At 42.8% G+C, this 22,944-nt stretch overlaps 1 protein-coding gene across 1 annotated transcript; it reads right to left on the reverse strand.

The window, feature by feature from the left end:
- Positions 1-8,713: 8,713 nt before the first annotated feature.
- tmem259 (transmembrane protein 259) lies at positions 8,714-22,061 on the reverse strand. Its single transcript, XM_041040031.1, is given in 13 exon segments — positions 8,714-13,388; positions 13,390-14,016; positions 14,832-14,931; positions 15,301-15,433; positions 15,766-15,849; positions 16,666-16,723; positions 16,976-17,076; positions 17,183-17,305; positions 17,388-17,498; positions 18,265-18,433; positions 18,591-18,893; positions 20,293-20,689; positions 21,757-22,061. Coding segments are annotated over 12 exon segments (2,106 nt in total). The 5' UTR covers positions 20,506-20,689; positions 21,757-22,061; the 3' UTR covers positions 8,714-13,304.
- Positions 22,062-22,944: the final 883 nt, after the last annotated feature.

Consider the following 22,944-nt stretch of genomic DNA (forward strand, 5'->3'; position numbering starts at 1 on the left):
AAAGTCAAAAATTTTTTGACCTCCAAAAGTCATAAAAAACATCATAGTATAGTAAGGCGTGAAAATCGGACAAAAAAAGTCAAAAATTTTTTCGACCTCCAAAAGTCATAAAAAACGTCATAGTATAGTATGGCGTTTTTTTCGGGCAAAAAAAGTCAAAAATTTTTTTGACCTCAAAATGTCATAAAAAACGTCATAGTATAGTAAGGCGTTTTTTTTCGGGCAAAAAAAGTCAAAATTTTTTTTGACCTCAAAATGTCATAAAAAACGTCATAGTATATTAAGGCGTCAAAATCGGTCAAAAAAAGTCAAAATTTTTTTTGGCCTCCAAAAGTCATAAAAAACGTCATAGTATACTAAGGCGTCAAAATCGGTCAAAAAAAGTCAACATTTTTTTTGACCTCAAAATGTCATAAAAAACGTCATAGTATAGTATGGCGTTTTTTTCGGGCAAAAAAAGTCAAAATTTTTTTGACATCCAAAAGTCATAAAAAACGTCATAGTATAGTATGGCGTTTTTTTCGGGCAAAAAAAGTCAAAAATTTTTTCGACCTCCAAAAGTCATAAAAAACGTCATAGTATAGTATGGCGTTTTTTTCGGGCAAAAAAAGTCAAAAATTTTTTCGACCTCAAAATGTCATAAAAAACGTCATAGTATAGTATGGCGTTTTTTTCGGGCAAAAAAAGTCAAAATTTTTTTTGACCTCAAAATGTCATAAAAAACGTCATAGTATATTAAGGCGTCAAAATCGGTCAAAAAAAGTCAAAATTTTTTTTGGCCTCCAAAAGTCATAAAAAACGTCATAGTATACTAAGGCGTCAAAATCGGTCAAAAAAAGTCAACATTTTTTTTGACCTCAAAATGTCATAAAAAACGTCATAGTATAGTATGGCGTTTTTTTCGGGCAAAAAAAGTCAAAATTTTTTTGACATCCAAAAGTCATAAAAAACGTCATAGTATAGTATGGCGTTTTTTTCGGGCAAAAAAAGTCAAAAAAATTTTTGACCTCAAAATGTCATAAAAAACGTCATAGTATAGTAAGGCGTTTTTTTTCGGGCAAAAAAAGTCAAAATTTTTTTTGACCTCAAAAAGTCATAAAAAACGTCATAGTATAGTAAGGCGTCAAAATCGGGCAAAAAAAGTCAAAATTTTTTTTGACCTCAAAATGTCATAAAAAACGTCATAGTATAGTAAGGCGTTTTTTTTCGGGCAAAAAAAGTCAAAATTTTTTTCGGCCTCCAAAAGTCATAAAAAACGTCATAGTATAGTATGGCGTTTTTTTCGGGCAAAAAAAGTCAAAAAATTTTTTTGACCTCAAAATGTCATAAAAAACGTCATAGTATAGTAAGGCGTCAAAATCGGTCAAAAAAAGTCAAAAAAATTTTTTGACCTCAAAATGTCATAAAAAACGTCATAGTATAGTAAGGCGTCAAAATCGGTCAACAAAAGTCAAAAATTTTTTTGACCTCAAAATGTCATAAAAAACGTCATAGTATAGTATGGCTTTTTTTCGGGCAAAAAAAGTCACAATTTTTTTTTACCTCAAAATGTCATAAAAAACGTCATAGTATAGTATGGCGTTTTTTTCGGGCAAAAAAAGTCAAAAATTTTTTCGACCTCAAAATGTCATAAAAAACATCACAGTATATTAAGGCGTTAAAATCGGTAAAAAAAAGTCAAAATTTTTTTTGACCTCAAAATGTCAAAAAACGTCATAGTATAGTATGGCGTTTTTTTCGGGCAAAAAAAGTCAAAAATTTTTTCGGCCTCCAAAAGTCATAAAAAACGTCATAGTATAGTAAGGCGTCAAAATCGGACAAAAAAAGTCAAAATTTTTTTTGACCTCCAAAAGTCATAAAAAACATCATAGTATAGTAAGGCGTCAAAATCGGACAAAAAAAGTCAAAAATTTTTTCGACCTCCAAAAGTCATAAAAAACGTCATAGTATAGTATGGCGTTTTTTTCGGGCAAAAAAAGTCAAAAATTTTTTCGACCTCAAAATGTCATAAAAAACGTCATAGTATAGTAAGGCGTCAAAATCGGACAAAAAAAGTCAAAAATTTTTTCGACCTCAAAATGTCATAAAAAACGTCATAGTATAGTATGGCGTTTTTTTCGGGCAAAAAAAGTCAAAAATTTTTTCGGCCTCCAAAAGTCATAAAAAACGTCATAGTATAGTAAGGCGTCAAAATCGGTCAAAAAAATTCAAAATTTGTTTTGACCTCAAAATGTCATAAAAAACGTCATAGTATAGTATTGCGTTTTTTTTCGGGCAAAAAAAGTCAAAAATTTTTTTGACCTCAAAATGTCATAAAAAACGTCATAGTATAGTAAGGCGTCAAAATCGGTCAAAAAAAGTCAAAATGTTTTTGACCTCAAAATGTCATAAAAAACGTCATAGTATAGTAAGGCGTTTTTTTTCGGGCAAAAAAAGTCAAAATTTTTTTCGGCCTCCAAAAGTCATAAAAAACGTCATAGTATAGTAAGGCGTCAAAATCGGACAAAAAAAGTCAAAATTTTTTTTGACCTCCAAAAGTCATAAAAAACGTCATAGTATAGTAAGGCGTCAAAATCGGACAAAAAAAGTCAAAAAATTTTTTGACCTCAAAATGTCAAAAAAAAACGTCATAGTATAGTATGGCGTTTTTTACGGGCAAAAAAAGTCAAAAAAATTTTTGACCTCAAAATGTCATAAAAACGTCATAGTATAGTAAGGCGTCAAAATCGGTCAAAAAAAGTCAAAAAATTTTTTGACCTCAAAATGTCATAAAAACGTCATAGTATAGTAAGGCGTCAAAATCGGTCAAAAAAAGTCAAAATTTTTTTGAACTCAAAATGTCATAAAAAACGTCATAGTATAGTATGCCGTTTTTTTTCGGGCAAAAAAAGTCAAAATTTTTTTCGGCCTCCAAAAGTCATGAAAAACGTCATAGTATATTAAGGCGTCAAAATCGGTCATAAAAAGTCAAAATTTTTTTCGGCCTCCAAAAGTCATAAAAAACGTCATAGTATACTAAGGCGTCAGAATCGGTCAAAAAAATTCAAAATTTTTTTTGACCTCAAAATGTCATAAAAAACGTCATAGTATAGTATGGCGTTTTTTTCGGGCAAAAAAAGTCAAAATTTTTTTGACATCCAAAAGTCATAAAAAACGTCATAGTATAGTATGGCGTTTTTTTCGGGCAAAAAAAGTCAAAAATTTTTTTGACCTCAAAATGTCATAAAAAACGTCATAGGATAGTATGGCATCAAAATCGGTCAAAAAAAGTCAAAAAATTTTTCGGCCTCAAAATGTCATAAAAAACGTCATAGTATAGTATGGCGTTTTTTTCGGGCAAAAAAAGTCACAATTTTTTTTGACCTCAAAATGTCATAAAAAACGTCATAGTATAGTAAGGCGTCAAAATCGGGCAAAAAAAGTCAAAATTCTTTTTTGACCTCAAAATGTCATAAAAAAACGTCAAAGTATAGTATGGAGTTTTTTTCTGGCAAAAAAAGTCAAAAATTTTTTTTACCTCAAAATGTCATAAAAAACGTCATAGTATAGTATGGCGTCAAAACTGGCCAAAAATAGTCCTTTTTCAGAACGGCCTCAAAATGGTTAAAACTCTAAGCCCTGTAGACTCTTAACAACCCTAAACACCAACTTCAGTTTGACAAAAAGTACCACAAAAAGGGGGGTCCAAACCACTCCTAAGACTCTGAAACGTGCTCCTAAACACTTTCTGGGGGAACATTTTTGGCCTCTCACACTTAGGCCCTGTACACTCAACATCCCTAAACACCATCTTCATTTTGACAAAAAGTACCACAAAAAGGGGGATCCAAACCACTCCTAAGGCTCTGAAACGTGCTCCTAAACACTTTCTGGAGGAACACTTTTGGCATCTCACACTTTGGAAAATTTTCACTCTCCCAACTCACTTATATGGGGGAACTTCAAATGCTCATAACTCTGGAACCCTAAGTCCTAGAGACTTAAGGGTGGTGCCGTTGGACTCGGGGTACCCACAAATGGGGGGTAGGACAAGGTCTCATGTCTCTATCTTGCTCCCTGAGGATCGGTCAAAACTGCCCCTTTTTAAAACTCCAAGGCCTGTACACTCTTGACAACCCTAAACACCAACTTCAGTTTGACAAAAACTACCACAAAAAGGGGGATCCAAACCACTCCTAAGGCCCTGAAACATGCTCCTAAACACTTTCTGGGGGAACACTTTTGGCATTTCACACTGGAAAATTTTCACTCTCCCAACTCACTTATATGGGGGAACTTCAAATGCTCATAACTCTGGAACCCTAAGTCCTAGAGACTTAAGGGTGGTGCCGTTGGACTCGGGGTACCCACAAATGGGGGGGTAGGACAAGGTCACATGTCTCTATCTTGCTCCCTGAGGATCGGTCAAAACTGACCCTTGTTAAAACCCCAAATTTTCACTCTCCCAACGCACTTATATGGGGGAACATCAAATGCTCATAACTCCAGAGCCCTATGTGCTAGAGACGCAAGGGTGGTACTGTTGGACTCGGGGTACACACAGATGGGGGGGTAGGACAAGGTCCCATGTCTCTATCTTGCTCCCCTGAGGATCGGTGAAAACTGACACTGGTTAAAACTCCAAGCCCTGTACACTCAACAACCCTAAACACCAACTTCAGTTTGACAAAAAGTACCACAAAAAGGGGGGTCCAAACCACTCCTAAGGCTCTGAAATGTGCTCCTAAACACTTTCTGGGGGAACTCTTTTGGCATCTCACACTTTGGAAAATTTTCACTCTCCCAACTCACTTATATGGGGGAACGTCTGTCAAAGAAATGTCACATCCTCAAAATGTCATAAAAATGGTCATAGTATAGTAAGGCGTCAAAATCAGCCAAAAACAGTCAAATTTTTTTTGGACTCAAAATGTTATAAAAATGGTCATAGTATAGTAAGGCGTCAAAATTGGCCAAAAAAAGTCACATTTTTTTTGGGCCTCAAAATGTCACAAAAATGGTCATAGTGTAGTAAGGCGTCAAAATGGGCTAAAAAAAAGTCAAATTTTTTTTTGGCCTCAAAATGTCATAAAAATGGTCATAGTATAGTAAGGCGTCAAAATTGGCCAAAAAAAGTCATTTTTCAGAAAGGCCTCAAAATGTCATAAAAATGGTCATAGTATAGTAAGGTGTCAGAATGGGCCAAAAAAAGTCATTTTTCAGAACAGCCTCAAAATGTCATAAAAATGGTCATAGTATAGTAAGGCGTCAAAATGGGCCAAAAAAAGTCAAAATTTGTTTTGGCCTCAAAATGTCAAAAAATGGTCATAGTATAGTAAGGCGTCAAAATGGGCTAAAAAAAGTCAAATTTTTTTTTGGCCTCAAAATGTCATAAAAATGGTCATAGTATAGTAAGGCGTCAGAATGGGCCAAAAAAAGTCATTTTTCAGAACAGCCTCAAAATGTCATAAAAATGGTCATAGTATAGTAAGGTGTCAGAATGGGCCAAAAAAAGTCATTTTTCAGAACAGCCTCAAAATGTCATAAAAATGGTCATAGTATAGTAAGGCGTCAAAATAGGCCAAAAAAAGTCAAAATTTGTTTTGGCCTCAAAATGTCATAAAAATGGTCGTAGTATAGTAAGGCGTCAAAATATGCCCCAAAAAAAGTCGTATCTTAGTAAGACCTCAAAATGTCATAAGAAACATCATACGGGGGTAAGGTGTCAAAATATGCCAAAAAATAGGAAAGATTTCAGAGCAGCTCTGGAGTGTTTTTGGTCTGCTTCAGTGCTGCAATGTGGGCAAATGCCAAATTAAACAGCTATGCCAGCAGTTCACTCACAATGTCACAAAGGACACAACCAGATCAATCAAAGACCTGGAAAGTCAGCTGGTATTTACAAAATTTAGAAGCGTCTACAGGAGGCAGAGGAGTTTTAAGCTCCCTAAAAAGTACAAAGTCAGCTTTGACTAACCTGCTGGGTGTCGCGGCTCAGGGAGTTCTGGTCAGGTCTCGATTTCTGAACTTCACAGAGACGGACGCACCCTCCCAGTTCTTTTCTAACACGGAGAAATGGCCAGAGAAATATCTTCCACTCTGCGGTCCAGCAGTGGCTCTCTGATTTCAGAATCTGCAGACAAGAGGAATTTTGCAGAGGTTTATTATAAAAGTCTTTTTAAAAATACATTGAAAATGAACTTGGATGTGCACGGCTGTTTCTTCAGCGGTCTTCCTCAGGTGGACGCTGAGGCAATTCTGTCTTTGGATGAACTGCACACTGCTCTGATGAGCCGACAGAGTGGACATCTGCTGGAGGTTCTCACAGATGGCTCGGTGAGGAGACACCTGCCCCTGAGCTGTGGGAGGACAGTCATCCCTCAGCTGAAGGGGGACCTGTTTAAAAACCGGTTTCTCTGCTCTGCACACACTACAATAGAATAGAATAGAATAGAATAGAATAGAATAGAATAGAGTAGAATGCCTTTTATTGTCATTATACATCTTTTACATGTACAACAAGATGGAAAGCATCTCCTTCTTCAGTGCAACATGTATAAATATACAACATAGAATAGAATAAAATAAAATAAAATAAGATTAAATAAGTTTAGTGCAAGTCAAAATGTAAAAAGAAAGCTATACAACAATATGAAGAGAGAGTTAAAAAAAAACAAAATACAAGGGGGGGTAAGGTGCACAGTTCAAGAAAGTATGGGTTATTGCACATTAATGAATATTGCACAGTATACAGATATACAGATATTGCTCAGTGAGTGGATAGAAGGAAGGAAGTCCGGGGGGTCATGGGAAAAGACTGTGGGGTTCAGTGCATGTGAGAGTTCAGTGTGGCTTTCGGGAAAAAACTGTCTCTGAGTCTGTTAGTCTTTGTTCTGATGTGCCTGTAGCGCCTTCCTGAGGGCAACAAGTCAAACAGAGCAAAGTCAGGGTGGGAGCTGTCCTTGGTGATGCTCTTTGCTCTGCTGAGGCAGCGGGAGGTGTAAAGGTCCATCAGGGAGGGGAGGGGGCAGCCGATGATCTTCTGTGCCGCCTTTACCACCCTCTGAAGCCTCTCCCTGTCTGCCATGGTGCAGCTGCCGTACCATACTGTGATGCAGTATGTCAGCAGGCTCTCAATGAACGAGCAGTAGAAGGTCAGCAGCAGGATGGAGTCCAGGTTGTGCTTCCTGAGGATCCTCAGGAAATGTAGCCGCTGCTGAGCCTTCTTAATGACCGCTGTGATGTTCTCTGTCCAGGAGATGTCAGCGGAGATGAGGATCCCAAGAAATCGGAAAGTGTGGACTCTCTCCCCACACTCGCCGTTGATGTAGAGGGGGGCTAAGTCGGTGCTGTGCCTCCTGAAGTCGACAATGATCTCCTTGGTTTTCTTGGTGTTCAGAGTCAGGTTGTTCTCTGAACACCAGGATGCCAACTTCAGGACCTCCTCTCTGTAGGCTGCTTCATCTCCCTTTGAGATGAGTCCGACCACTGTAGTGTCGTCAGCAAACTTGACAATGAGGTTGCTGTTGTGGGCCGGACTGCAATCGTGGGTGTAGAGGCAGTACAGGAGGGGGCTCAGCACACAGCCCTGTGGAGAGCCGGTGCTCAGCGTGTGAATGGAGGAGAGGTGGGGGCCGAGTCTCACAGTCTGGGGTCGGTTGGTTAGAAAGTCCTTTATCCAGGCACATGTGAGAGGGGGGAGGCCGAGAGTGTCCAGTTTGGTGATGAGAATGTCGGGAATGATTGTGTTGAAGGCGGAACTGTAATCCACAAAGAGCATCTGAACGTAGCTGTGCTGCTGCTCCAGATGGCTCAGCACAGAGTGGAGAGCTACGGCAATAGCATCCTCTGTGGATCTGTTATCGCGATATGCGAACTGGTAGGGGTCGAAGTCTGGGGGGGAGATAATTCTTGATGTGTTGGAGAACCAATCTCTTGAAGCACTTCATGATTACTGGAGTGAGGGCCACAGGACGGTAGTCGTTAAGACTGGTGATGGGAGACTTTTTCTGCACTGGTATGATTGTGGCTGATTTTAGGCAGGGTCGGGATGAATGCTTGGGCTAGGGAGAGGTTGAAAATTCTGGTGCAGATGGGGGCTAGCTGGTCGGCACACGCTCTGAGCACCTTACCAGGTACTCCGTCTGGCAGCCTTCTTGGGGTTCACTGCCAGGAGCACCCGTCTGACGTCATGCTGCCTTACAGTGAGTGGAGTGGTGCAGGAAGCGGGTGGGAGTGGGGGTGGGGGCAAGGCTGGAGCAGATGAGTGCTGCTGTTGTGGTGAGTTGAAGCGAGCAAAAAAGCAATTTAGCTCCTCTGCCAGCGGCGCACTCAGGTCTCCTGTTGACACATGACATTCTCTGTAGTTTGTGATGTCTTGTATACCCTGCCACACCCTCCGTGTGTCGTGGCTGGACAGGTGGGACTCTATGCTCCTCTTATGGTCTGCCTTGGCTTTTTTAATTCCTTTTTTCAGGTCGGCTCGAGCAGCCCTGTACAGAGCTCTGTCACCTGACCTGAAGGCAGCGTCGCGGGCTCTGAGGAGCGTGCGGACCTGGCTGGTCATCCAGATCTTGTCCAAGGCTCTGGCCAACAGACGGAGGGAGGTGATGGCTTCTGTCGTACACTCTGACCAGACTTACAGTGTTGTTCAAAATAATAGCAGTACAATGTAACTAACCAGAATAATCCAGGTTTTTAGTATATTTTTTATTGCTACATGGCAAACAAGTTACCAGTAGGTGCAGTAGATTCTCAGAAAAAAAACAGCACCCAGCATTCATGATATGCACGCTCTTAAGGCTGTGCAATTGGACAATTAGTTGAAAGGGGTGTGTTCAAAAAAATAGCAGTGTGGCATTCAACAAGTGAGGTCATCAATTTTGTGAAAAAACAGGTGTGAACAGGTGGCCCCTATTTAAGGATGAAGCCAGCACTTGTTGAACATGCATTTGAAAGCCTGAGGAAAATGGATCGTTTAAGACTTTGTTCAGAAGAACAGCATACTTTGATTAAAAAGTTGATTGGAGTGTGGAAAACCTATGAAGAGGTGCAAATTATAGGCTGTTCAGCAAAAATGATCTCCAGTGCCTTAAAATGGAGGGCAAAACCAGAGAGAAGTGGAAGAAAACGGAAGACAACCATCAAAATGGATCGAAGAATAACCAGAATGGCAAAGGCTCAGCCAATGATCAGCTCTAGGATGATCAAAGACAGTCTGGAGTGACCTGTAAGTACTGTGACAGTTAGAAGACGTCTGTGTGAAGCTACTCTATTTTCAAGAATCCCCTGCAAAGTCCCTCTGTTAAAAAAAAGGCATGTGCAGAAGAGGTTACAATTTGCCAAAGAAAAATGGAGGAACATTTTGTGGACTGATGAGAGTAAAATTGTTCTTTTTGGGTCCAAGGGCCACAGACAGTTTGTGAGACGACCCCCAAACTCTGAATTCAAGCCACAGTACACAGTGAAGACAGTGAAGCATGGTGGTGAAAGCATCATGATATGGGCATGTTTCTCCTACTATGGTGTTGGGCCTATTTATCGCATACCAGGGATCATGGATCAGTTTGCATATGTCAAAATACTTGAAGAGGACATGCCCTTGAAATGGTTGTTTCAACAAGACAATGACCCCAAACACACTAGTAAACGAACAAAGTCTTGGTTCCAAACCAACAAAATGAATGTTATGGAGTGGCCAGCCCAATCCCCAGACCTTAATCCAATCGAGAACTTGTGGGGTGATATTAAAAATGCTGTTTCTGAAGCAAAACCAAGAAATGTAAATGAATTGTGGAATGTTGTTAAAGAATCATGGAGTGGAATAACAGCTGAAAGGTGCCACAAGTTGGTTGACTCCATGCCACACAGATGTGAAGCCATTATAAAAAACTGTGGTCATACAACTAAATATTAGTTTAGTGATTCACAGGATTGCCAAATCCTAGAAACAAAAACATTTGTACAAAATAGTTTTGAGTTTGTACAGTCAAACGCAGACACTGCTATTTTTTTGAACACGCCCCTTTCAACTAATTGCCCAATTGCACAGCCTTAGGAGCGTGCATATCATGAATGCTGGGTGCTGTTTGTTTTCTGAGAATCTACTGCACCTACTGGTAACTTGTTTGCCATGTAGCAATAAAAAATATACTAAAAACCTGGATTATTCTGGTTAGTCACACTGTACTGCTATTATTTTGAACAATACTGTACTGTACCAGGCAGGCTGATAGGCGATACCATCACTGGCTCACTGGGTGTAGACACTGGGCTGATCATAGGGTCGAACACCAGGATGTGACAAACTTTAGCTGCTTTTGGGTTCAGCTCAGGTTTTGTTGCCATGATCCAGGTTCTGCACGGTGACACTGCAAATGTTCTGAAAACGAATGGGGGTCTTTTCACTATTCAACAGACTGACACAGTTTGTTATTGTGCACTGGTTTTACTGACTTCACTGGACAGTTAAATACACTTTGATGAGTTTCAGGCTTCAGATCAACTAATGAGGCTACAGCAATCCAGCAGAGGCACAAAGAAGAAAAACTCCCAGAAAAAAAACACCCCGAAAACCCCAGAGTCCATCAGTTCGGTTCAGCTTCTGTCTCTAATGCTGTGTCACACTCCAGGCTCCGCCTCCTTCCACAGGTCACTGTAGGTCACCTCCTTAATGAAGCGTTTCAGTGACTCAACAGAGTTTAATCTGGAGACCTGATTGAAACCCTGACGCATGATTAACAAAGTCTGACTTCCCATCCTGTACATTCTGTGTTGTAGTTTAATTTTTCGACATTAATCCCAATTAATTTCACAGTATTCTGAAAATCACATCTGTTTAGATCTCTGACAGCAGGCTGTCAATCAAAAATACAGTCGGGTTTCAAACCTTCATTTTTAAACGAAGGCTTTTAAAATCCGCGTCCTGATGCAACTTCACCAACCGGTCGATGCTGTCGCTGCCGTACTGGTTTTCCATTCAATTTGAAACCGGCAGATTTGCCGTCAGGTCAGAGACTGTTCATAACATTAATGTAATGTTTCGGTTTTCCAGTTAATTCCAGTTAATTTCACGTTAACTGTTCAGTGACCTTTAACATCATGGACCTGTGCTGGATGTCTACTCATTATTTCATAGGTTTTGTATTTACTGAACGATATCACACAAAGACAATGTCTGAAAGGTCAAATTACAGGATGGTTCAGCAGAGACAGCAGGGGAGCAGCAGGGACGATGACATACATGATGGAAAGCATGACCTGTCCCTGTGCTGCGTTCAGGGGACTCAGTCACTCTGATGTGTTCTGGGGACACAAGTCATGCCCCCTACCAGGAGGCGGGGCCTGAAGTGTGACACAGCTGGCATTGTATTTCACAACCAATCACTTTGATCCACTGTTGATGTCTCTGAATTGTCCACAAACAGTCTGAAGGTTATTGATAAGGCATTCGTTCTGACAGGATGTCCTGATCCACGAAGACGCTCCAAAACAAAGCACTTCCTGTTCTAAAAGTCTTTTTCTTCCAAATAAAAGCAGGTGGAAACAAAAAAAATCAACACAGTTCAGTTTGTGCTTCAATCTGTCAGAATCAGGGCTGATCAGCACAGAGTCACTGAGCAATAACTAATCAACAAGGTCAAAAAAGAAAGAGTTCCTGTCTTTTTCTGCAGAATGAGTGAAGCTCATTCATTTCCTGATTTTCCTTTGACGTGTTTCAAACCAGTTTCTGTGTTTGAAGTGACGCTCGGCTGATGTTAAAGTTTCAGTCTGATATTCATCAATATTTTTCTTATTAACCAATAATCTCTCAGTACAGGATCACGTCCCTCCTCTGTCTCAGGCTCTCAGCTCTGATCACACTGGTTCCTCCTGATACTGGACTGGAAGCTGGACCACATGCAGGTAAACCAGTGTCCATAATGTCTACACAGGAACTGTAGTGTGTCAATTTGAAAGTAAGTCTGGTGTTTTCCTATATTTTAGAGCCGTGACCATTGATTGTTTTCATCACTGATCAATAGTTTAGTTAAAAAAAGGAGTAATGAAAAATATTTTGTCCAAGCAACAGTCAAAGATCCAGAAGTATTCAGGCTGCGCTCACAAGAGAAGGAAGTGAAGCTTATTTTGACGTTTCAGAACATGAACCGTCAAAAGTTCGGCCTGAAAAACGACCTTCACAATTCATTTTACACTGATCAGCTGTTCGTTAATCTCTCATCACTTCCTGTGAGACGGAAATCTTAAAAACACCTCACAAATATTTAGCTTGATTTTTTTTAAATGACCTGTAATTTCCTAAAGCTCAGCGGGTCACTGCAGGTTTTATCAAACAAAAAGGAGGAAAAATTTGGCAGGGACTATTTTCAGCGGAGGATGAATCCACCTTTGGTGTTTGTGGCAGCGGGGGACAGTGTTGGTTGCTCAGGTGAAACATGGTGAGGAGACAAACCAACAAACCACCACAGTCCACTGTCTTGGTCCCCAGAGTCCACTCTGAAGAGACGGATTATTTGAGTCTATATTGTGCTTGCATGCCTAAATAAAGTTGCTTCACCTGCAGCTGAAGCAACTGGCCGATTAATTAATTAGCTGATCGACAGAAAATTACATTTATTTATGAATTTAAGCAGTATATTAATTATTTAAAAGAATTAATTTTTCTCACACTGGACTGAGAGAAGCTGAGATGAACCTTTTACTGACTCATCAGGTAAAAATAAAATGAAGTGATGATGAAAATAATCGTTCGTCTGTAACAATCAGGTGATCGATCAATTAGTTGATCAACAAAATCAGAAACTATTCTGATAATTTTATAATTTCCTTGTCATTTTTTGTTGTGAGGACTCGTCTGTTTCCTGTCACAGCACAACTTCTCTGAACTGGACTCCGACTCCAGAACCAGTTTCTCCTCAGCTGACCGTTTAATCGGAAAACTTCTCATCGGCCTAAGATGTGAAGCTGTTCAATAATTCACCAATAAAAACTAGAACTCACTGTGTGTGCGGCAGAAACGTTTCCCGTTTAGTTTGTCATCTCGAACCTCGTGACCTCTTGCTGGGTCCCGACCCTCACGTTGGGAAACGCTGAGCTTATTAATTCATCAGATATTTGTTGAAATTGAAAAATAAAAACGTTTGAGTGGATCAGGCTGCAGCCGGAGGGCTGGGTCCTGATCTGAGGCCAGATGTGGATCGATAGGAAAACCCCTCCCTGCTCAGCTGATCACTAATTAATCACTAATCAATCACCCTGATCAGCTGACAGACTGAGGCACGGTGTCAAACAGGTGAGATGATGTCAGCAGGACTACACCTGGACTCTCAGGACGGGCTCTGTGAGGAGGTCTGGTGCTGATGGGCTGGTCTGCAGTCCCAGTCTGTATCTGGACTCTGTGGGGGGGGGGGGGTCTGTCTGTGGGGCCTCTGCAGCAGAGGGCCCCGCCTCCGCCTGCAGTCCTCTGATTGGGTGGCCTGGCACAGGATCGGCTCCTCCTGCTGTGGTTTTAATTTCCACTGAAATGACATTTGGATCTTCTCCTCCACCTCCTCCGCCTCCTCCCATCCAGAACTCAGCTACCACGCTGATCTCTCCTGCTGACCCCTGACCTCCAGCTGAGCCTCCTCCGCTGACAGGGAGGGGGTCAGCGGAGTCGACGGAGGGGTGCTGGGTCGAGGAAGACAAAGCCTCAGTAATGATGGCGGCTGTCTGAGCGACCCAGTTCAGCTCAGACCTCACCTCCCCCCCACCTCCTGCTGCTGCCGTGGGAGAGGAAGAGGAGGAGGGCTGAGGGTTGGTCTGAGGCTGGGTGGTGCTGGCAGGTCCTGGTCCTGTGGTGGCGGCGGCAGCAGCAGCGGTGGCAGCAGCAGCAGCGGCGGCGGCACCACCACCACCATTGTTATTGTTGAGGTTGTCCTGCAGCGCCGTCTGGTTGGCCTGACCTGCCTGCTGGTTCTGCAGCAGCATCTCCTGGATCCTGATCTGCTGCAGGATGGCAGGAAGCTCGTAGTGGTGGAAGAAGTAGATCATGGAGTGCTGAAGAGGACAAGGGGACAGGATGTTAGTGATGTCTCTCCCTGATGTATTCCTGACCTCTTAGTACCATCCTGAAGGAACCTTCTAATTCTCTCTGGCCAGGACTCGAACTTTAACTCCCACATTTTATCACTCACCTACAGAGCCCTCAATGATCAGACACTATCAGATCTGAAGGAGCTCATGGTTCCCTGTTACTACACACTAGAACACAGAGAACGCATTGTGGTTCCTAGAGTCTCCAAAAGTAGAAAAGGAACAGTCAGGTCCTTCAGCTCCTCTGCTGTGGAACCATCTACCAGTCTGGGTCAGGGAGGCAGACCCTCTGCATGTTTCAGAGCAGATGAAAACTTTCCTCTGACAGATCTTAGAGTCCGTTCTGGTTCAGGCTTTCCTTGAACCATCCCCTAGTTAAGCTGCTATAGGCTCAGAGGGCGGAAGCTTCCCAGTCCTATTGTTGGGTCTCTGTAGATAATATTAAGACCTGCGCTGTATGGAAAGTGCCTTGAAATAACTTCTGTCATGATCATGGGCTTTATAAATAAAACTGGACTGCACTGTCTGAATCTGTGAGAATCATCAGTATCAATATCAGCCTCCAAAATCCGAGTCAGACAGAAAATCATTTGGTTACTACAAACTGCAGTACACAATCCAGGAGAGCTACATGTCACTTTACAGTTTTATTATTATGATTCTAAGCAAGTTTAATAAAACTGATTAAACCTCCTGCTGCTGATCTGATCGACTGGTGTCAGGTGATAAACTTTTCTCTTATTGTGTTTGAGTTTGATGATGATGATGTTGGTTCTGACCTGAATGAAGAGCCAGGACGTGACCAGGGCCAGGCTGCTGTACTGGCCGTTGAAGCGGTAGTGGTAGGCGTAGAAGGCGAAGTGGTACAGGTAGAAGAATCTGAAAACACAAAGAGTCAGACTGACTCAAACAAACTTTTTCTCATCTGATCCATGAATCGACCCTGACAACAGTTGTCACAGCATCAAAGAGCACTGACCAATAAGTAGCCAGTCCAGTTGGTTTAGATTCAAACCTTCTCTGAGAACTCCTTCAACAATTTATCCAAACCTGATGTAAACCAAAACCATGTCGCCTCAACACCTTAAACTGTTCAGGTTCATGTGGAAATTACAGGGAAAAGTTGTGAAGCCCTTAAAATCTGCTCCATTCATTCATTAAGAGCTTTTCAAATTAAAGGCTCTGGTTTTTCAAATTAAAAGACTAACACAGGGTCTCTCTATTGCATGAGCCGGCGGAGTGACTCACCTCAGCCAGTGTCGCTTGCTGGTGTTGGTGTGGCAGCAGATGGCGTCGTACTGATCGGCCAGCCACACGATGAGGATGATGTAGAAGGCCGTGGTCGTGTCGTTGAAGAACTCCGACATTATGGCCTCCATGCCTGATTACAGGAAGTGACATCAGGCCAACAAAAGTGAGGTCGCACAAGTTCGAGACTCAAGGTGTAAAAATATCTGGCATACACAACCACAATCAAAAAATATTTATCTCTTAACAAGTCCTACACGTTTTGATCTGAGACATGATTGTGTCTGGCTGGGCTCAGGTTTTGGGACTGTTGGACTGAGACTGACCCAGGACTTGTGAAAAGCGATCCATCTCAGCCCGGTTTTGTCTCAACTCAGGACACAACTGTCTCAACTGTAGGGGCTGCCCACAGTCCGATCCAGACCATGTGAAGAGTCTGAGCCGGTTTCCAGGACGTGAACTTACCTACGAGGGCCAGGATGACGGTGAGCAGAGGGGCTGCAGGGAAAGCGATGGTCATGTTCATCTCCAGCATCTGAAGCAGATCCACTGAGGGGGACATGCAGAAACAGATCAACACAAAGCTGAGCCTCCAGATCACAGGTCAGGACTCAACAGTCTGATGTGGATCCAAATGTAAACTAATTGTCCAACTGTGCAACTCGTACTCCAAACAAACAGGGCAGCATATTACCATAAAGTTGTGGAGTCCACCCCCATCATAAGAAACAACGACTCCCCTTCCCCCCCGCCACAGTGTATCCGACCTGTGTACCCGTTGTTCAGGGTGAGCATGAGAACAGGCGCACAGACCAATCACAGCCAAGTTTGAAACTTCAGCCTCGTGTTGATTAATCTAAGCTCAGCACAGGAGTCAGAGGTTCATCCTAAATCATGTGACTGGTCGGCTGTTTTCTTCAGTTATTGTTAGACTGACAACGACAGTCCTCTCCCAGTCTGCCCAGTCTGTCTGACTAGGCAGACTGGGAGAGGACTGTCCCTGAGAGAGAACAGCTGAAACTCAGCTTTATAGATCACAACAATTACCACTTTATCCTGTCATGGTGGATTTAGGACTGACGAGACGACAGAGTGACTCACTGTCGCCTCTTCAGGTACAAAGTGGTATTACGAGTCAGGAAGGGGCGGGGCTAACTGGTTAGCAGAGACATCTTAAGACATAACATGTCTTTGTGACTAATCTCAACTTGTTTTTAAAGGTTTTCAACTGAAATACTGAGATAACTTTAAGGACAGAGACCAGAAACTGGACCAGATTACATGATACTGGTCTGTACTGGACTGGGTTTCATGATACTGGTCTGGTGCCTGCAGTGTGAAGGTGAGTTTTCAGAGGACACTGACCAATGAAGACGAAGATCTGGTGATGGGAGTATCTGAGCAGCATGGACACGGACAGAGTCTGAAAACCACAAAACACCAAACATCAGCTCTGAAGTCTGTTACACAGGAACTTAGAGCTTCTACTACTAATAATAATGGTAATACTACAGCTGCTAATACTACTACTCATAATAATAATAATAATAATAACAACAATAATAATACTACAACTACTGCTACTATTACTAACACCACTGTTATTTAAAGTCAGCATGTGTGTAAAAGCTGATGGAAACTCTCAGACCAGCTTCAGTCCGACTTGTTTACTCACAAATATGACCATGATGACAAAGGCGGCCAGGTAGGAGGTTCTGGCCATCCACATGCTGACGAAGCGGTAATGTTCTCCAGATACCACGTTTCTCAGGAACCCTGCGGAGAACCGCACAGACACAGCATCAGGAATACTGTCAGCTGACTGGGCGTGTCTGATTTATCCACCAAGAACAGCAGGTAAACCACAAACCTGGTTACCTACCTTTATTCTCCTCGTTCTCAGCGAGCGCCTTCACGCTGGACATCAGGATGTCATCGTAGCCCAAAAACTCGTCAAGCAGGAAACGACTGAATCCGTCGCCAAAGCACTCGTCCTTCATGGGATCTAAACAGAGACAGAGGTTTCAGGAAGCTGCCCCTTCTCCTACTTTACAACAAGTCATGTGAGCGCGAGGCAGGCGTCTGACCTAGAGTGACGACCATGACGGGGATGTTGAGTCTCTGCCTGGTGCTCTGAGACAGCCGCAGGAAGCCGTACTCCAGCGAGTACTCCACAATGTACTCCTCCTGAGGCCACGCTGAAACACAGCAACCACAGCAAGCAGGTGAGACGACACATTCTCAGGTGTAACGCAACGTCCATCGGGACAGTGACGGCAGCCGAGACTCAAGCTTGTGTTTATCAAACCGAGCAAAGTCCAAATTTGGATTAAAGTTTAAAGATTTAAGTGAAAATCCTTCACTTCTAATCACAAACTTCAGAATATAAACTGTTTCTTTAGAGAAGAAACATGATAATAACAATAACAATAACAATAATAACACCAGTTCATCAGGATGCAAATAAAGCAAAAGAATAAATCGAAAAGAATAAATGAAGACGTCCCAGTGAGTTTGGTCAGATTTTTGATGTTTTCCAGATTAAACGATTAAAAGAAAATAATCAATCACCAGATTATTTGATAATGAAAACGGTAGTTAGTGACCAGTCTGGTCTGTGTTTTAAATAATAACACATCCGATTGTTGTTCGTTATTCCTGGAGATTTAAAAATGATCATTCTAAATGTGACATTTTAAAGCACATGGTAAGTGAAGAGTTAATCTCTGATCCTCCTCTGATCAGATGTGATCGATCATGTGATCAGTTCAGAGTTGACAGAAACAGGAAGTCCTGCAGGGCTGAGTCTCATTGCTCAAACTCAGGTTTACTCTCAGTATTTAACATGTTTTTAACCAGCTGAACGTGTGAACAGCACCCCCTGCTAGTGTGGAGGACACGCTCAGCTGTTTACAGATCAGTTACAACAGGGACCTGGGTACAAGGAGGAGGAGGAGGGTTTACCTGCTGTGGTCATCATCTCCAGCTCAGAGCCCTTCAGTGGCTGCATACCTTTAGTGGTCTGGCTGAAGGAGACGTCCTGGCTGTCGTTCACTCCTCCTCCTCCCGCCACTCCTCCTGCTCCTCCTCCGACCAGAGAGGGTTTCAGACGAGGCTCCATGTCCAGCTCAAACTGCACAATGAATTATTAACATTTTAAACATTAACCACAGCACTCGGTCAAAGTGTTTTCACTGAGAGAGTTAACTAAGAGACAAAGCCAGGACCAAACCTGGACCAAGTCCCCTGTGGTTCTGGCTGTGGGACTGAACCGGAGACTCTCTGCTCACCTGCACCGAACTGTTGTCAAACATCTCCAGAGTCATCTCCTCTTCCTCCTCCTCTTCCTCCTGCAGCGCTGCCAGACTGAGCCCCACCCTTGCTCCTCCTCCCTCCTCGGCCTCTAGCTCCTCCTGGAGGTCCACGGAGTCGTAGTAATGCATGAGGACGGGGGCTCGGCTGGAGTTCCTCTGGATCTCCACCCGCAGGATGCCATCGCGAGGCCAGCGCTCTCTCACCACCTCCAGGCAGTTAATGGGAGAGCGAGAGAAGGCGATGTGGATGTAGGCGAGGATGAAGAGGACGAAGAGCGCCTGAGGAGGAGGTGGGGGGAGATCGTACCATCAGGGTTTCGTAAAGAGCGGCCATGCTGCCGCCCAAACATTCAGTGTAAATCCTGACTCAGCGTGTTACGACTCAGTACTGTGACCTGGCACTCTGCACCTGTGGCTCAGTGTTGCTAATCTGATGGAGCAACACAGAAACTGTTAACTTCTACACCAGACTCCATTTAAACTTTGGCCATTTTAATCCTCGTTCCTGCAGATTAGACACACCTGCTTAACCTACAGGAACATTCTGTTGTTTCTCTGGTGGTTTATGTCCCCCTGTTCTGCCGTCCTGCTTTTAGAACAAGTAACATTCACCAACACTCCTGCGGTGGTAAATATTTGGTTACTGTGACGACACTAAAATTAATTACGAAACCTGCCTAAATATCTCAGCAGAGAAAACGTTTCAGAGCATTTCAGTTACTTTCCTCTGAGCAAATCAGATCATCCAAAGTTCATTAACACTGAAAGTGCAGCGTCTCCAAACGACACCAGCTGCACTTCCTGTGGGTCTCCAGCAACACGCCTGCTACATGTGACGTGGACAGGCTGTACGGCTCTGGAGAGGCACAACAGATGGAGATGAGACATAACTGTCGGTCAGAGAGATGGACAGAAACAGAGACAAGGACAGGTGGGAGGAGTAGAGAGTGAGTGAATGAACCACCGAACCATCCCTTAGTTATGCTGCTATGGGCCAAGGCTGCTGGGGGACTTCCCATGATCCTCTGCTCACCTCTCCTCTTCTCTCTGTCTCTCAGACCCACTCTCACATGTATTATCGTTTATTCCATGTCATTAACTCTGTGTCCTCTGTCTGTCTCTGTACATGTCTGCAGGTCTCTCTGTCTCTGTCTGCAGGTGTCTCTGTTCCTGTCTGCAGGTGTCTCTGTCTCTGTGGTCCTGTCTGCAGGTGTCTCTGTCTCTGTGGTCCTGTCTGCAGGTGTCTCTGTCTGTGGTCCTGGCTCCGTCTCTAACACGTGACTGTGTTTAATGTCCCACTCTGCTTCAGATCCATGTTGGATCCATATTCTCTGCAGACTGTGATGAAACAGCTGTTTGCTCCTGTGCTCTGTTTCCTATCACAGCTGTAACCTGCTGAGGACAGTGTCCACTCACTGTTCCGGGATCTGAATGCTGTCCCTGTAACATTGTCCACTTCCTGTGTGTATCATGTTCTATATGGTGCATGTCATTCTCCTCCATCCCCAGCTGTCCTATCTTCCTCCTCTCACCTAGCTCAGCCCTCAGCAGGAGGGTCCACCATATGAGCTGGGTTCTGCTTTGAGACTATTTTGATTGTGGATTGTGGATGTATAAATAAAAATTGTATAAATAAAATTGAATTGAAAATTGAACTGGAAAAAAATACGTTTCTCACCTTGAGCAGGACAAAGAACTCGAAGACTCTCCTGAAGGACGGAGGGAAGAGTCGGGCATACGTGACGGCCATTTTGAAGAAGAGCGCATGGAAGAGGCGGTCTCGGACGTTGATGAGCGGGTTCTGGTTCATGTTAGGGTTTCGGATCCTGTTGGGTCCCATGTTGTTGTTGTTGTTCACGGGGACGTTGTTGTTGGCCTGGTTCTCAGACATGATCTCTGGATCTGGATTACTCTTGTTCACAGCGCACAACTCACAGCTCAGGGCTGATTCTAGGTCAGCATGGCTGCTGTCGGGATCCTCGGACTCAAGGTCAAACTCTGACCTCAGATCAGACACCACAGTGGACTCACTCTGACAGGGCTGAAGGTGGACTGAAGTTCTTGGGGACCTGAAACTGAGAATTTACAAAATCAGCTGGTTAAAGACAGAGGGAACTGTTCTCAGATCTGTTGTCCTGCCTCGGATCAAATTTTAAAACCTTTATTCATCTTAAGACAAAAATGCAGAAACAGGTCAAACAGATCACAGCGCCGTAGCCTTCCCCTGTATTTCATACAGAGTCTCCTCTGCAACTCTGTGCGTCCCCCCAAAGCCCTCCACCTGCAGGTGCAGAGACTCAGGGACACAAAGACGTGTTCCTTTTCCAAGATGACGCCTCGAACGTCTTTTGACTAAAAGTTCAAAACTCAGACATTCACAGAGCAGCGAATCCTCTCATCAGAGAAGCTGCTTAAAGAAACACAACTCAGTTAACAGTTGTTTACACGTGAGCGTCACCGTTTTTTTCTCACCTAACCCATCAGTTAATGATTCTTCCTCTGAGCTCACAGCGATGTCTTCAGTGGGACGCCAAACCCAAACGGTCTCAGTTCACTGTGATAAAAGCTGAAAATCTTAACGTCTGAGACGCCAGGACTGGGACGCTGGAACATGTATCACCTCTGAGACTGAAAAATGACTGAAACCATCTGTGGATTATCAGAAACATCTGCAGCTTGATGCTCAGGCGGTGGACTCATCGCTGCAGCTGTAACGTGGATATTTACTGGTTTCATTTTTATGTTACAGTGAACTGAACATTTGTGGTTTCACAGATATTTAACATTACGGATTTTTAACAGCAGATTGACGAGACTAAAAAGTTCACTCTGAAAATGAATCCTCAGCTGCTCTTTAATATTTACGCACAGAAACTCCGAGGTGTGTCCAATGGAGACGCTGCTCTGGTGTAATTTCAGGATCTGTGTTGTGTCAGACAGAAAACACGTTTTATTATTTCACACTGAGTTTTCTGTGTCTTCAGCAGAGAAGACGCTGGTCGTGTTCACGGGTCAGGACCGGCGGACCGGGCTGGTCCTGGGTGGTTCGGGGCCTGTTTTCTGCTCCGGTTCAGCAGGTTGAAACATCCTGCGAACACCTCACACCCAACACCTGCTTCACGCTGGCGTGCAGCTGTCTCACCTGTTACTGACTCCGCAGGTGTGCGTCCATACTAACGTTTCGTCCTCGGTGTTTTCATCACCACAAACAAACACGGGACAGCTAGGTGCTAGCACGGTTAGCACCGTTAGCAGGACCCGAAGACGAGGCTAACAGTTAGCAGGTCCCGGACGGCGAGCCGATTCATTTCAGTGGGACCAGACTCGGACTCAGACTTACACAGATAACTCCGGATGTTAAAGGTGAACTGACACCGCTAACAAAAGCGAACAGAAGTTAACAGGACACTAACGACTGCTGTTGTGAGACGGAACCACAGCCACACCGGAAATACGGGTCCTAAAGTTTTCCCCGGGTTGTGTCTGCCAGGTGCCTGCTCCATTTTACAAACAGATGTAATTTGTGTTAATAACACATCTTCAGCACGTTTACATTTATCTTTGTAAAATTTGGACATTAATTTATATTTTGCCTTGCTAACAACTAATGTTTACAACAGTTCACACTGTACTACTGCTGCTATCTTATCAAAACATAGTTATTCTGTAAATATATTTCCAGGTTAAGCAATTTGCAATATTTATATATATATTCAGATATTTCTTACACACTTCATATTTATACTGTAGTAAAATTTATTTAGCTGGTTTTGTTTAGATTACTTATTATTGTATGCACATTGCAGAGAGACAGAGAAACATTTTGATTCCCCTGAATGTCTGACATATGGTGAAATTGACCATAAAAAAGCCTTTGAAATCTTTGAATCCTTTGCTCTAATGCCTTGTTGCACTGCTGTTTTTGTTTTTTTGATTACTGTAACTAATCTGTGTGCCTTTAAATTGGCCCCTAGGGACAAATCACGTGTTTTTTAATTGAATTGAATTCAATAAAATAAGACTGATTATTAAAATGGCGCAGTCTTCCTTTTGGGTAATCAAGTACAGCAAAGAAAATGTCTTTAAAAGAAGTTACAGAGAACTGCTATTTTAATGCACCCTCAACCAGTAAATCCTCCTCTTCATCATGATGTTTTTTAACCAAACAACAAGATGTTTCATCCCCACTACCAGCTGTGCATCAGGACTCAGTATTAAAGCCATTCATAATGATAAAAGCTTGCAGTTAATGTAGTTTAATATTACATATCATTTACATTTTATGTCATATTTTCGAAATGACCACATGCATTATCACTACAGAAAATAA

Source organism: Toxotes jaculatrix, chromosome 6 (assembly GCF_017976425.1).
Source record: "Toxotes jaculatrix isolate fToxJac2 chromosome 6, fToxJac2.pri, whole genome shotgun sequence".
In the NCBI taxonomy this organism is placed as follows: domain Eukaryota; kingdom Metazoa; phylum Chordata; class Actinopteri; family Toxotidae; genus Toxotes; species Toxotes jaculatrix.